Genomic DNA, 15,112 nt, shown 5'->3' with positions numbered 1-15,112 from the left:
TTTACTTCATTTTAGGGACAACAAGATTTACAGAAACCAAACTTCTACCTGTCTTTTGTTTGTCCACAGCAGAGTTTAATTCGAGGTGTCGCGGTGGCGGATCTTTAAAAGTCTCCTGGCGTCTCGGGGTGTTGTAATCCGACCCGTCCGGTGAGTCAGCTCTGATCCGAGATAAATCCCTGCCGAGCGCCGGCAGGAGGACAGGGGGAAAAACTGCTGCGACGATGTAAACCAACCTCCGGGGGTCACCTCCTTTGGACTGAAAGACAACGTCCAGAACTGGACGTTTGCTGCCGACGTGGACACAATCTGATGAGTGCCAAACTGATATGTAGATTTAAATCAATAAATATTAAATTTTAAAGCCACCATTATGCAATTATGACCATCTTAAATATTTAAAATGGATTTGAAACAACTTTTTATAACAGATCTGGTTAAAGTAGCGTACCCTGAAGGGGTGCGTGTCGTCACGCTGGACACCAATCTGCTCGCCCTCAGATTATGTGATGGGGATGACTCTCAGCTACCACCACGCCAATTTTCAGCTCAATATTTGTAAAATCCACTGAGATGAAGCCGTTTTTGTGTTCGCAAAAGGTAATCAGTTGAGCAACCTGCAGCTCTCGGGGTCAGTCTCAGATATTTTGCTAACACTACAGACAAGCAAACACAGACGCAGGCAATTACATGATCGCCCGCCGCTGTAAACATCTAAACAAGCTCGACTTTCTGGGCGATAAATCTTAAAAACTGAGAAGGTTTTTCTCTCTTCGGCTGTTTTTATCATTTTTACTACTTTAACTCAGTAACGTCAATAAATAAACTACAGAAATTAGATTTTTTGAGAAAATACAGAGCGCTGAATGACTTGGCTGAAAACTGCTGAAGAAGTTAAAACTGAATTAGAAGACGAAGAGCACTAGTAAAAGGCTAAAAGTAGCAAAAATGCTAACTAAGAGTAGTAAAAGTCCAGTTAAAAGTAGCAAAAGGCTAAAAGAATTAGCATACAAAGAAAATATAGAGCACCGAATAACTGCTGAAAATGAGCTGTTAAAGCTAAAAGAAACAGAACACTGGCCAAGTGGCTAAAGGCTAGCTAAAAGTAGCAATATGCTAGCTAAAAGCTGAATAAGCAAAGCAGTAGGTAAAAGCTAAAAGTAGCATAAGGAGGCTAAAATTGAGCCAGTTTGCTGAAGCGGATTTCAAAGACATTAATGTTTTTTTTTTAAGCATTTAAAGAAATCTCCATGTATTTCTATGGGGAATAAAATTATAAATAAAGGTAAATATTCCGAAAACTACAAAAGTTACAAAAACCAAAAAGTCACGGCAGCCACGTTCCGAACGAGCCGAACATTTTGACACACGGACGTCTAAAAATAACACGACTGCAGTCAGGATTCACACGATAAATCCTTTTTTTTAGCCGTTTGTTTTTAGAAAACATTTGCTGATTTTATCTCTGAGGATCAATAATTTTTCTCAGGTTGCTTCTGGACGGCTGAGTGTTTTTTTTTCTGGAAGTTCGGTCCATCATTCGAGACGGACAGGGATCCTCCAGGGACTCGGGAGCTGCACAGTTATTGATTATATTTAGTCAATGAAGGCTAGTTTCCTCTCTGATGATTATACTAATGCACTTAGGGCCAACGTCCCAGGTCATAAAAGTGCACCAGAGCTCCTAAATTATTCACAAGCACCCCCTCATCAGCTCCATGCCTCCATTAGACACACCAGAGCCAGGACGGGGGGTGGGGGGGGTGATGATGATAATGATGTCACCCGGCCCAGCAGAGCCAGACAAGGCCGCCTGGGAGTGGACGATGGAGTCGGCTGTGGAGGACCAAAGGTCTGCCGGAAGCATCTGTCCGGAGCTTCAAGGACTCTTCCTGGAAGTGACTTGGACCGGCCGGGCCCGGGAACGCAGAGTCCCGGACACAGAGCGCCGATCGCTTACATCGTGACGGATGGCTGCTGGCGAAGAGTCAAAACGAAAACGTGACAAACCGAGCAAGAAGGAGATCGATGTAATAAAACTAAGACAGGAAAAACGGAGGCTAATGGAAAACCAGCAGGTGCCTAAACTCTGGTTTGTAGTCAGATCCGGCACTTCGTAAGCAAAATGTGTCGAGTCATCCGTCAGTAATTTTTAACGAAGCTCCCAGAAAGTAATAATCGGCCCGAGTCAAGATGTCCGCCACAGCTAATCAGCCAAAAACGGCTACAACTCAGTTGTTTTAAAAGACACTGAGCCACAGTTTGGTGTGGTAGTAGCTGAGAGTCACGCAGAGCACCTGACTCGCACGAGATCTCTCATCTCATTGGCCGAAAACCGTTCAGTCTTCGTCGTTTCTCAACATAAGATGATCTGAGTTTAAACTCGAAGCCCTCAGAGAGCTCAAACCTCCACCGAGGCCACGGCGGGATTAAAGAATACCGTGATCCGGATCAGAACCAGAATTTAATCCCAACATTTCCTGATCGTTTCATCCAAACCTGTTCATTAGTTTTTACCTGATCAGACGAACAAACCAACGGATGCAACCGGAAACTAAAGGGTCACGTGTAGGAGCAGAGGCAAGGTTTTAACAAAGGGGTCACCTGTGACCTTTGACCCCATGAACCTTGAAATCAACAGGCATCACCCTCGACCCATGAGGTGTCCAGCTGTGCAGTTTGACGTTCCTACATCAAACTGTTCCATAGTTAGAGCACCAGGTCAGCTGTGATGTTGACCACTGACCCCATGACCTTGAAATCAGTGGTGATCACCCTTGACCCATGAGTTTAACATTCCTGTTAAACAGCTGCGGAGTTAGAAACACCACCAACCTGTTAGCCCCTTGTTCCTTGAACCAAGTTTCACGTTTCCTGGAGTTTGGTGCTTTATTCTTGTCTTAGAAAATTAAATGATTTGAACATTTGATGTTTTAAAACATCAAACAGGCTACAGTGATCCTGTTTCTCTTTATTCATTGATTTTTCTTGTGTTTTTGACGCAACTATTCCCGTCATAAGAACACGGCACTGACCACCAAGCTACCTTTGCTACTTTTAGCTTTTAGCTAATGCTTTGCTTGCTTTTAAACTAGGTTTTGCTACTTTTAGCTAGCATTTCTTTTACTTTTAGATAGTTTTAGTACTTTTACCTCACACTTTGCCACATTTGGTTTGCATTTTTTTTTTTACTTTTAGCTAGCATTTTTCAACTTTTAGTTTGAGCTAATATTTTGCTACTTTTAAGCTAACGTTTTGCTAATTTTACCTTTTAGCTACCATTTTTCAACTTTTACATAGTGATTTTATACTTTTAGTTTTTAGCAACTGTGTTGCTACTTTGAGCTAGCAGTTTGCTACTTTTAGGTTTAAGCTAGCGATTTGCTACTTTTAGCTGGCATTTTGCTACTTTTGGCTTTCAGCTAATGCTTTGCTTGCTTTTAAACTAGGTTTTGCTACTTTTAGGTAGCATTTCTTTTACTTTTAGATAGTTATAGTACTTTTACCTCGCGTTTTGCCACATTTGGTTTGCATTTTATTTTCTTTTAACTAGCATTTTTCAACTTTTATTTTGAGCTAATATTTTGCTACTTTTAAGCTAACGCTTTGCTAATTTTACCTTTTAGCTACCATTTTTCAACTTTTGGATTGTGATTTTATACTTTTAGTTTTTAGCATCTGTGTTGCTACTTTGAACTAGCAGTTTGCTACTTTTAGGTTTAAGCTAGCGATTTGCTACTTTTAGCTAGCATTTTGCTACTTTTGGCTTTTAGCTAGCATTATTCTTTTTTTAGATTTAAGCTTCTGTTCAGCTTCTTTTCGCCTTAACAACCAAGTTCCATATTAGTCATTCTGCCTTCATTATTCACACCGTTTTTGCAGAATATTTATATTTTCAATAGGGCTCCATTTTTGAAGATCTGCTCCACCGCCCGTCTGAAGCCACAAATATTATGTTTAACCTCCAGATTTATTGTATGAAGTGAGTTGTCTCGGATGATCTCTGTGTGGATGCAACTCGATACTAAAATCTAATTTGGTCCACCTCAAATCTCCCTTCCCTAATATGATCAGCGTCACAGTTTGGTCAACCAGTTACACGGCACATGTGACCAAACGGCTCTCTCCAATATCCTGCAATTAGTGCTTAAAATAATAAAGATGAGAGCTCATCCTGTTCGTGGGTTGAATGGATTTTACTCATCAGACCAAGAGTTGTTTCTTTTAGGAGGTTATCTAAACTAATTGCAATTATTTAATTTAGGACAAAGTACATAATTTTGGAGCAACTTGGTGAGATGAGTTTAGTAGAAGGTTGCTTGTTTAAATAACTTTGTTCACATATTTTAATGGTTTTGGTTGCCTTTAATGTTCATGAATAGTTAAGATGAAAACAAAACAAGAAGGGGTGAGCAGAACAGTTATGAGCAGTCAGCATCTTACCTGCAGTATAGCAGGATATGTCTCACAGATCTGAGAAGCTGTTAGCTTGATTCTGACTAAATAGTAGCCCGACTATGAGTAGCTTTTAGCTTGATTCTAAGTAGCTTTTAGCCTGACTCTGACTAGATGTTAGCTTGATTCTAAGTAGCTTTTAGCCTGACTCTGACTAGATGTTAGTCTGACTATACGTACATGTTAGCTTCACTTTGACTACCATTTACTTGACGTTGACTAGCTTTACTTTGACTAGCTGCTAGCTTGATTCTGAGAAGCTCTTAGCATGACTCTGAGTAGCTTTTAGCTTGAGTTTGACTAGGTGTTAGCTTGATTCTGAGAAGTTGTTAGACTGGTGATGACTAGCTGTTAGCTTGACTATGAAAAGCTATTAGCTTGACTCTGACTAATTAGTAGCCTGACTTGGAGTAGCTTTTAGCTTGACTTTGGCTAAATGTTAGCCTGACTCGGAGTAGCTTAGTTTGATTCTGAGAAGCTGTTAGCTTGATTATGACTAAAGCAGATCTTAGCCTGAATTGGTCCTGAACTTTGACTACCATTTACTTGACGTTGACTAGCTTTACTTTGACTACTTGTTAACTTGACTCTAAAACTGTTAGCCTGACTCTAAGTAGCTCCAAGCTTGACTTTGAGTCAGGGGTGGAAATTTAAAATTTTGTCAAAACAAAAAAATAATTTACCAACAAGTCCTTAACTGTGTTTATTTCTCTCATCATGGACAACAAGTCCTGTGAATTTGGAGACATTTGTTCCCCGTCCTCCTGGACAGTCGACCCCTAAGTCCTTGAAGTCCTGCACCTCATTTAGACCAGATGTAAGGAAGTTTTCCCAACAATGAAGGAAGTGAAGGGCGGACAGACTTTCAGGAAGTGTGGGACCAGAGGTTCGACCAGCCCACAGCGCCACCTGGTGGAAAACCAGAGGAAAGAGAAGGTCTGTGACGTCCTGGAGTCCTAACATTTGTCTTGTCTCTGTTTTTGTGAATCCATCAGTCCTGTTAAACTTAAAGTCTTTTCCTCCAAACTGTCTGTTTAAAAAGCTGTTCATAACAAGAGAGTCAGTACTACTGTACCATTTTTTAGACGGTAACTACGTCATACTTTTAGCTACTTTATGTATATCAAAACATTCAGCGTGTTCAGAACATGATGACTTTTTAAAGTTTTATACATTAAATTATATATTTTTTTCTCATTGAAATGAATGTAAAACCCTTTAAATCCTTGAACAAGTTTGTTCTTCAGCATATTTGCCTAATTTTTAGCTTTTAGCTATTGGTTTGCTAATTGTAGCTTTTGATCTGATCATTTTAAACTCGATCAGTCCATCGTTCCTCCCATTGAAACTAATAGAGAACTCTTCAAATTCTTCGAAATCCTTTAGAAAAAATTCTGTCAAATCTGTTTTAGCTTTTAGCTGATGTTTTGATACCTTTAGCCTTTGTATTTTGTTTTGCTAATTTTAGCTTTTTTTCTGGTCGTTTTAACTCCAATCAAACAGTCTTTTTTCCATTAAAATGAATGGTGAAGTTTAAATTCTTGAAAGTCTTTCTTCTGCCGAATGCTTTGTTTTTTAGCTTTCAGCTACTGTTTTTAGTTTTGCTAACTTTAGCTTTTGTTCTGACTGTTTTAACTTTACTTGTTTGGTTCTTTTCGAGCTGAAGGCGGCCTGCGTTGGAGAAGCGAACAAACGATTTAATAGCAAAGTCACTCGGCGTCCAACATCCTCACCGTATTTTCTGTTCTTCCTCTAGTTTATATCTGTTACAGAGAAACCCACTTCAAAGCTTTTCCTCGCATTTCAAACCCGTAGCAACATTTAACTGGTTCCCTTTTCGCAGATTCATATTTCAGATTTGTGCTCCTAAATTTCAGGCGCTAATCCTCCTGATCCGTCTCCAGTTATCTGAGGCCAAGTTCTTCATTCGTCCTAATCCCCGCTCAAGTATTCTGCGCACATCCGAGCGGCGGCATCCCGTTGGAGTGATCTGGCGACCTTTCCAGGCCTCTGAGAGAAAGATGGCTCCTGGCTCCTGGGCTGTTTTCGGTCTCCCTTGTGTCTTCGTTGCCGTCGATGCCGATTCGCCGCTGCCTTTTAGTGTTTCTGCAAGTTAACTTTCCCAGAAATGACACAGAAAGAGACCAGCGGGAGAGTAAAAACTCCCCCTCGCCGCCATGAAAACACACTTAATGACTCTCTGCGTGCTCTAAGGTTTTGATTAGCAGCAGGGGTTTTCTTCTAACTTATTGTGGCTTCTTTTATTTTCATGACCTCTTGTGAAAGCAGAAAGACGTTGAAGTCATCGCGGTTGGCTTGAACGGGACAATAAGTGCCGGTCAGCGATAGAGACCAGCTTTCGAGCTGTTTGCATCTGACAGAAGAAGAATCAGACGAATTATTTTCAGTCAGATCGAGTCTAGGTGTATTTTTTATTTCCTGTGGACTGTTTGCATCAACCCTACAGGTAACGGCATCTTTACTCTTCACTTTGTGCAGGAAACTTTATTTACTGGATATTTCCCGTTTACCTCTGTCAGTTTTCTGTTACCGTCTGTCTGTCCGTGGACAAGATTACTCGAAAAGTTGTAAAAACAGATTTTCAGGAACTTTCCAGGAAACGTCAAACATGGAGCGACAAACGACGGGGTTCAGATCGGGTCAAAGGTCACAGATCAGCAGCTGTGTAACAGGAATGTTAAACTCCACAGCTGGACACCTCTTAGGTCAAGGGTGATCGCAATGGATTTCAAGGTCGCGGGGTCAGAGGTCAACGTCACAGCTGACCTCAAGGTACTTGTAGCTGTCCCGGACATCTGCAACGTGTGCCATGCTCTTATTATACTGAAAGTTTAATATATATGAGGAATCCACAGCTGGACACCTCGTGGGTCAAGGGTGATCACCAGTGATTTCAAGGTGATGGGGTCAAAGGTCAACATCACAGCTGAACTCAAGGTACTTGTAGCTGTCCTGGACATCTGCAACATGTGCCATGCTCTTATGAAAATTTAATATACATGAGGCGTCCACTGCTGGACACCTCTGAGGTCAAGGGTGATCACCAGTGATTTCAAGGTCACGGGGTCAAAGGTCAACATCACAGTTGACCTGATGCTCTAACTCTCTAACAGTGTAATGTAGGAACGTTAAACTGCCCAGCTGGACACCTCATGGGTCAAGGGTGATGCCTGTTGGTTTCAATGTTCATGGGGTCAAAGGTCAAAGGTCACAGGTGACCCCTTTATTAAAAAGCTTGTCTCTGCTCTTACATGTGACCCTTTAGTTTCCGGTTGAGTCCGTTGGTTTGTTTGTCTGATCAGGTAAAAACTAACGAACAGATCCGGATGAAACGTTCAGGAACTGCTGGGATTAAATTCTGGTTCTGATCCAGATTATCGGCGTATTATTTAATCACGCCGTGGCCTCGGTGGAGGCTTGCGCTGTCTGAGGGCTTCTGGTTCAGAAACGTCGTCTGTGTCGAGGTGTTGACATCTAATACGACCCGTATTACGACCACCAACATTCGATCCGTGAGTCACTTCCTGTCAGTTAATGGCCGACCCCTTCTCCGGTTAACCTCCCCCTCAGGAACCAATCAGAGGGACTGCAGATTTCCACCATGACCATCTGCAGCGGTCCATTATGAAGAAGGACCGGGACTTGGCTCAGTTAAACACCGACTACATCATAATCACACAGAATCTCTGTTTGCAGAATCACAGTTTTCTTTATTTAAGAAAGTCACATTTTCCAGTTAATCCAACCGTTTAGAAATAAACTAACTGCTTGAAAACAAATCCCCCAGCTGCATTCTGCACCAGACAGAATAATCATTTCGTCAAAAATGGGTTCCAGATGTTTGTTTCTTTTACCCCAGCCTGCCCCGCTGAGTGGGGAACACCATTTGTTGTAAACGGCGCAGATCGAGGAGCGTTGTGAGGAAGCCGCTCGCACACGAGGCCTTTTCTGCCGTAATCCGACGTCATCTGTTCTGCTCCTTCGGCTTCCTCGGCTGTTTGAGTCGCTGCAGATGTTTTCAGATCGTCAGGACCATTTTGGCTCCAAAGCAAAATGTTTTTTTGTTGTTTTATTTAATGTAAGACTGCTGAGTCAGCATTCAAGATAATGTTTTACTGTTTTTATTTATTTTTTCTGCAATCTAACGTCTTTAAATCCAGACTTTTTGTTATTTTAGCCAATAAATCAAAAACATCCAGGCGATGGGTGCCGTGACTTTTGCGTTTTGTAAGTTTTATAGTTTTTAAAATATTTATTTACAAATACTTTTACCATTTAAATACATTAAAATCTGTTTATTTCTTAAATAAAACAGTTCTCGTTGTAATCTGCTTCAATCAATTAAAATTAGCCTTTTTCCTACTTTAGTCTAAACTTTTACTGCCTTAAGCTAATGTTTTGCTACTTTCAACTAACCTTTTGCTACTTTTAGCTTCTAGCTATTGTATTGCTATGTTTAGTTTTTAGGTAGCATTTAGTTTTTAGCAAGCCTTTTTCTACTATTAGCTATCATTTTGTTGCCTTTAGCTCGTGTTTTACTAATTTTAGCTAGCCTTTTGTTACTTTTAGCTAACATTTTGCTGCTTTTAAGTAGTGTTTTACTACTTTTACTTAGCATTTAGCTATTTTTAGCTTCTAGATACTGTATTGCTACTTTTAGCTTTTAGCTAGCATTTTGCTACAATTAACTCTTAGCTAGTCTTTTCCTACTTTCAGCTACAGTAATGGTCCTTTTAGCTTTTCTCTATCCATTTGCTACATTTAGCATTTAGCTAGCATTTAGCTACTTTTGACTTTTATCTTGTGTTTTGCTCCACAGTGATTCCAAATACTCACCAGAACTGGCTTCTGATTGGACAAAACAGAACTGGCTTCTGATTGGATTAAACAGAACTGGCTTCTGATTGGACGAAACAGAACTGGCTTCTGATTGGACGAAACAGAACTGGCTTCTGATTGGACGAAACAGAACTGGCTTCTGATTGGACGAAACAGAACTGGCTTCTGATTGGACGAAACAGAACTGGCTTCTGATTGGATTAAACAGAACTGGCTTCTGATTGGATTAAACAGAACTGGCTTCTAATTGGACGAAACAGAACTGGCTTCTGATTGGATGAAACAGAATTGGCTTCTGATTGGACAAAACAGAATTGGCTTCTGATTGGATTAAACAGAACTGGCTTCTGATTGGATTAAACAGAACTGGCTTCTGATTGGCTATATCTGACTAACATTAAGCTTCTGAAATAACCTTCCTAAAACCCCGACTTCAGCTTGACTGGAGATTTGTGGACAGATGAAATTCCAGGTTTGAAACCAACTAACCCAATACTTTATTTTAGAAATCTTGAAGTTATTTGCTGTGAGATCACTCCACCATGGAAAAATAAAACTAAGGATTCAAAACAATCATTAAAAGCCTCAAATTAAAAATTTATGTAAAGTGAAGACGAACATGAATCAGTTTGCAGCTGCAGTCTGAATGTCTGTAAGTGTCTTAACACATATCTGTATTTTAGAATCCAATAGTAGCATAAAGAGTGGTGCATCATAATTTATATTTAGAAGATGGAGGGTTTGTCAGATGGTGCGGCATGAAAGGAGTATCGAGTTGTGTTTAATTTGTGCTCAGAAGACGCTACAATCCAAGCTAAAACACAAATATATGAAATAAAGTGTTAATCTGACAGGAAACTGATGACTAGAATCAAATCAGTGATGATTTAAGCAAACAGATGTTCCCCGTGGTGCTTTGAATCAAAAACCAGGTGTGGAAAACTGTTGTTTAAACAAGTTGTACCACGTTTAGTTTAAGTGTTGTTATCTGTGAACCAGCTCTCCGTGAGGCGTTTATCTGAAACGTGTTATGAGGAATGAAAATGCCAAGCGGCTCCTGTGTAATTCAGGATTTAAAGGGCAAAGCGTTTGGCATTTAAAGCCACGGACTCGACGTGTTGAGTGTCGGCGTTTGTGTGGCTTTTCCACATTATGATAAGTACTTCAGTCTGCAAGAAATAAACCTTCGGTTCAAAACAACGCTTGTGTACGAACATGCCGAGGTCCGAGAGGTCAGAGCAAAGGTAAACAAATTACCTGTGTAAAAGCTCACATTAATAACGTTAGAACCCTAACCTTCAGGAAGGAAAACCTGGAGAGGCCTGGAGGTTATTACGGTTCGTCCTCAGGGGATCATGAACAGAGGTTAATGAGAAATCATCAAAACTTCAAGGAAATATTTTAGTCCAGACAAAAATATATATATATATATATCAGAGGAACACAATGAAAAGCTGATGAAAATGCAATTTTCTACAAAAACGCAGAGTTAACACAAAGAGCCGAAGTTTACTGAAGAAGCTAAAACTGAGCTAAAAGGAGAAAAACAGAAAAGCTAACAAAAAGCTAGCTAAAAACTAGATGTAGTAAAAGGCTAACTGATAACTAAAATGAGCAAAACATTTGCTCAAAATAGCAAAAAGCTAGCTAGAAGCTATAAGTAGCAAAGGACTAGCTAAAAGCTAAAAGTAGCAGGATGGTAACCAAATGCTAAATGTAGCAAAAGGCTAGCTGAAAGTAGCAAAGTTCAAGCTAAAATTAGAAAAAAGGCTAGCTAGAACCTATAATAAGTAGCAAAGGTGTAGCTAAAAGAAGCAGATTGGTAGTTAAAAGCTAAAATTAGCAAAAGGCTACCTAAACATAAAATTAGCAAAATTGGAGCTAAAAGTAGCGAAATGCTAGTTAAAAGCAAAAATTAGTAAAAGGCTAGCTAAATACAGAAAAATGCTAACTAAAGCTTAAATTAGCAAAATGCTAGCTAGAACCTGAAAGAAGTAGAATGGTACTAAAAGATATAAGTAGTTTGCAAAGAGATAAAAGCAGCTAAATCAAACTAGAGCCGAAGCAGATTTTAAAAAGCTGTGATTGGTTGATTTTAGCTTTTAGCTATTGTACAGATAATTTTAGCTTTCAGCTACTTTTTTGCTAATTTTAGTCCTTAGCTACTGTCTTTATGCTATTAGCTTTTAGCTAGTTATGTCAATTTTAGCTTTTAGCCACTATCTTGAGAATTTTAGCTTTTAGCTATTGTTTTGCTCATTGTAGACTAGCAAAAGGTCGTAAATAGCTAGCTGAAAACTAGGTGTAGCAAAAGGCGAGCTAAAAGCTAAAATGAGCAAATCGCCTGCTTAAACTAGCAAAAGGCTACCTAGAAGCTATAAGTAGCAAAAGACTAGCTAAAAGCTAAAAGTCACAAAATGCTATTTAAAAGTTAAAATTAGCAAATGGCTAGTTAAAGCGTAAATTAGAAAAGGACTAGCTAGAACTTATAATAAGTAGCAAAGGTGTAGCTAAAAGGAGCTGATTGGTAGTTAAAAGCTAAAATTAGCTAAATACTACCTAAATAAAATGGTAGCTAAATTGTAGCTAAAAGTAGCAAAATGCTAGTTAAAAGTAAAAAATAGCAAAAGGCTAGCTAGAAGCTAAAAGAAGTAGAATGGTACTAAAAATATAAGTAGTTTGCAAAAAGCTAAAAAAAGCTAAATCTTAGCTAAGAGCCAAAAGTAGCCAAAGAAGCTTAAACTTGAGCAAATATCCTGAAGCAGATTATAAAAGCAGAGTTTTGTTGATCTTAGCTTTTAGCCACTATCTTGCTAGTCTTAGCTTTTAGCTATTGTTTTTTCATTTTAGCTGTTAGCTACTGTTCTGTATTATTTGAGCTTTTAATTTTTGTCTTGTTAATTTAGTTTTTAGTGTTTGTTTTGCTTATTTGAGGTTTTTTTCTGTTTGTTTTAGCTGTAAACCTTCAGTTTCAGCTCCTTCGGTGATTTCTGTCGTTTTAAATTCTGTTTCCAGGATCTGAAAACGTAAACGTTGTTCTTGAAACGTTTCCTCGTGACGTCAGACGGACGTTAGCCTCGAGTTAAAGTTCCCAGAAACACCTTCCTCCTCTTTCTGCTGACTCACAGTTCAGCTTCTGCAGTTTTTGGCTCAACTTTTTGGGCTTTTTCCCTTTTTTTTTTTTGTTAGATTACAGCGTCTGTTAGCAAAGTAACTCACTGACCGAAACATAATTTTCCGGTAAATCCTCCCCCATTCGACAGAAGACAGATTTACGGGACAGATCTTTAACTCTTAAGAAATAACTTCAGCCAAATTCTTTTTTTCGTTGTTACTCCGAACGCTTGTTTTCCTTTGGTGGATGACGGTAAAACGGTTCCTGAATTCTTTCCCAAAAGCTTCCCTTTGTCGTGAAGCAGCGGTTGTTTACCGGTATCCGACGTAACTAGGCTTTTATTTTTAAAAGTCAAAGGAGTCGGGGGAACTGATGCAACCGAGCAGCTCAAATCAAAACTTCCCTGCACCGTCACAGATGTTTCTCTTTTTCCGAATCAGAGAAAAAAAACAACAGGATTTACGGAAACGGAAGAGAAATGCACGTCGCCCGCTACGTTTAATCCCAACCAGTCGACTGTGGCAGCCATCTTGGATTGGGCTGGCTCCATTCAGTTCTAGGAGTTTCATTAAAATCCATTGCCTGGCTCACAAGATATTTTGCTAACAGACAAACGAGGATGACTGCCAAAGAGCTTCTGCAGTTAACTACTTCCACAACAAATCTTAGCAGTTGTAGTCATTGTTTTTGTGTGTGTGTTTTTTCTGAAGTCAGTTTGCTGTGGCGGCCATCTTGAACGGGATATTCTGTGAGGTATTTTGCTAACAGACAGACCCAAACAGTTCATGGCAAAATTTTAGACAAAGACCATCCAGAATCAGTTATCGCTCCAAACGTGTTGGTAATTAGTGATAAGTAATGAGTTATAGACATTTATATGTTTTTTTTAAAGTCTTTTGGCTGTAGCAGCCATCTTGGATTGCGTTGACTCCAAAATATTATTCGCCTTTTGGCGGCAGGTGATAAATATTTCAGCTTGGAGTTGTTTTAAGGTGGAAGCAACCCATTTTAATCTTGGGTTAGCATGTCTAGATCTTCCAAAGGGCTATCTACAACAGGTAAGATATTACTCGTTTATAACTACTCCACAGAACCAACCTTAAACAGATCCAAACTATTACTTTAGCCTTCATATTCTACCAATATTTACAGAAAACAGCAGCAAAAAGACAAAGAAAACGTAGAATTTAAGAATATTTATTCACATATTTGCTGTAATTTAGATTTACAAGCACAAATATCTTAATTATGTCACAACAGGATTTCTTTCTCGTCTTGGGTCCGGTCGTCTGGAGGAGAACTGTCCTAGACCTCCCAGCAGGGCCGGTAAACGCGTCCCACCATGCACCTCATGGTGTCCCTCCTCAGGATGGGGATGCTCGGCTGCTGGCCGGCGTCGCGGTGCTCCACCTGGTTGCTGTCGTCGGTTCGTCGCTTGTAGACGGTCAGCCCGTTCTGCAGGACTCTCAGGTCCCTCCAAACGCTCGGGTCAGCGGCGACCACGATCACCCTCGGCGCCCGGGCTTTGGTCGTGGAGGTCAGGTCTGCGTCGAGCAGGCTGTTTTCAGTCGCCTCGTCGCTCAGCAGCGAGGTGAAAGCGTCCTGCTCCACGGATCCGTCGTCGGCTTTCCCCATGGGCGATGCCATCGACAGCGCATTGTACTCGCACAGGAGCGTCGCGGCGAACATGACCGACACGAGCGACTGTCTCATGATGGAGGTCTTCCGGGAGGTCTGCTTCGGCGGGATGAGTCTGGCTTTGGTGTCCTGACTTTGAGTCTCTGGGTTTTATACCATCTGAGAAGTGGACACGTCGCAGAGTTCGTCATCAGAGCTTCTTCTCTTTGTTCGCCGGAATTAAAGGAAATCGCTTGAGTTGAGCTCCCACAGTGTTTGAGTGTGTTGTTTCGGCGGAAAGTTAATTAAAATCTTTGTTATCTTCGGCTCGTGTTCGACACTCGACAATGGGGAAAACGTCAGGTCTTTGATAAAAAAACACAAGGGGAGGAGATTAATCCAAAATGGCTGCCCTTTAAAACAACGAGGACGGAGGACCCACCTGTGGGGCTCCTGCTGTGTCCGACACTCGATGGTGAAATCTGTTTTTCCCGGGACTTTGTTGCACAGACAGTCAGGAGGGGATTACATTTTCAAACACCTTTCAAACAAACGGTTTCTGAAACGTTGGCGTCGTCGTGGCAGCGGCACATCGCTGACGTGTCAAAGATGCTAGTTCGAGTCCCGACAGTTTAAGGTGGTCTGCTTTACCCCAAACTACAACAATGGTAAATATAAACTTTTTATTTAGAACCAAGATGTTACATAATATGTTAGCACAGATTATGTGATGGAGATGACTCTCAGCTACTAACACACCATTAGCTTTTATTTTCCTAACTTCTGCTTTTAGCTGCTGTTTTGTTCATCCTAGCTTTTAGCTGCTATTGTGCAAATTTTAGATTTTAGGTACAGTTTTGCTTGTTTTAGCTGCTGTTCTGCTTGAGATAATTCAGTTTTAGCTTCTTCATCAAACTTTAGCAGACACTCAGGACTGAGCATTCACAATTTTATCAACCAACCAATCAATCAATCAATCAATCAATCAATCAATCAATCAATCAATCAATCAATCAATCAATCAATCAATCAATCAATCAACCAACCAGCCAGCCAACCAACCAA

General features: G+C 40.3%; 1 protein-coding gene across 1 annotated transcript; it reads right to left on the bottom strand.

The window, feature by feature from the left end:
- Nucleotides 1-13,611: 13,611 nt before the first annotated feature.
- Nucleotides 13,612-14,826, bottom strand: pmchl (pro-melanin-concentrating hormone, like). Its single transcript, XM_017438552.3, has one exon. The coding sequence runs from the start codon at nucleotides 14,141-14,143 to the stop codon at nucleotides 13,736-13,738; it is 408 nt and encodes a 135-aa protein (XP_017294041.1). The 5' UTR covers nucleotides 14,144-14,826; the 3' UTR covers nucleotides 13,612-13,735.
- Between the last annotated feature and the right edge of the window lie 286 nt (nucleotides 14,827-15,112).

The sequence above is a fragment of the Kryptolebias marmoratus genome, linkage group LG14 (genome assembly GCF_001649575.2).
Source record: "Kryptolebias marmoratus isolate JLee-2015 linkage group LG14, ASM164957v2, whole genome shotgun sequence".
NCBI classification, from domain to species: domain Eukaryota; kingdom Metazoa; phylum Chordata; class Actinopteri; order Cyprinodontiformes; family Rivulidae; genus Kryptolebias; species Kryptolebias marmoratus.
The sequence above is the reverse complement of the archived record's forward strand: the minus strand, read 5'-3'. Positions and strand labels throughout refer to the sequence as shown.

Excerpts from the sequence above, each read along its gene's own strand:
- pmchl (XM_017438552.3), bottom strand. The coding sequence starts at position 14,143 with ATGAGACAGTCGCTCGTGTCGGTCATGTTCGCCGCGACGCTCCTGTGC.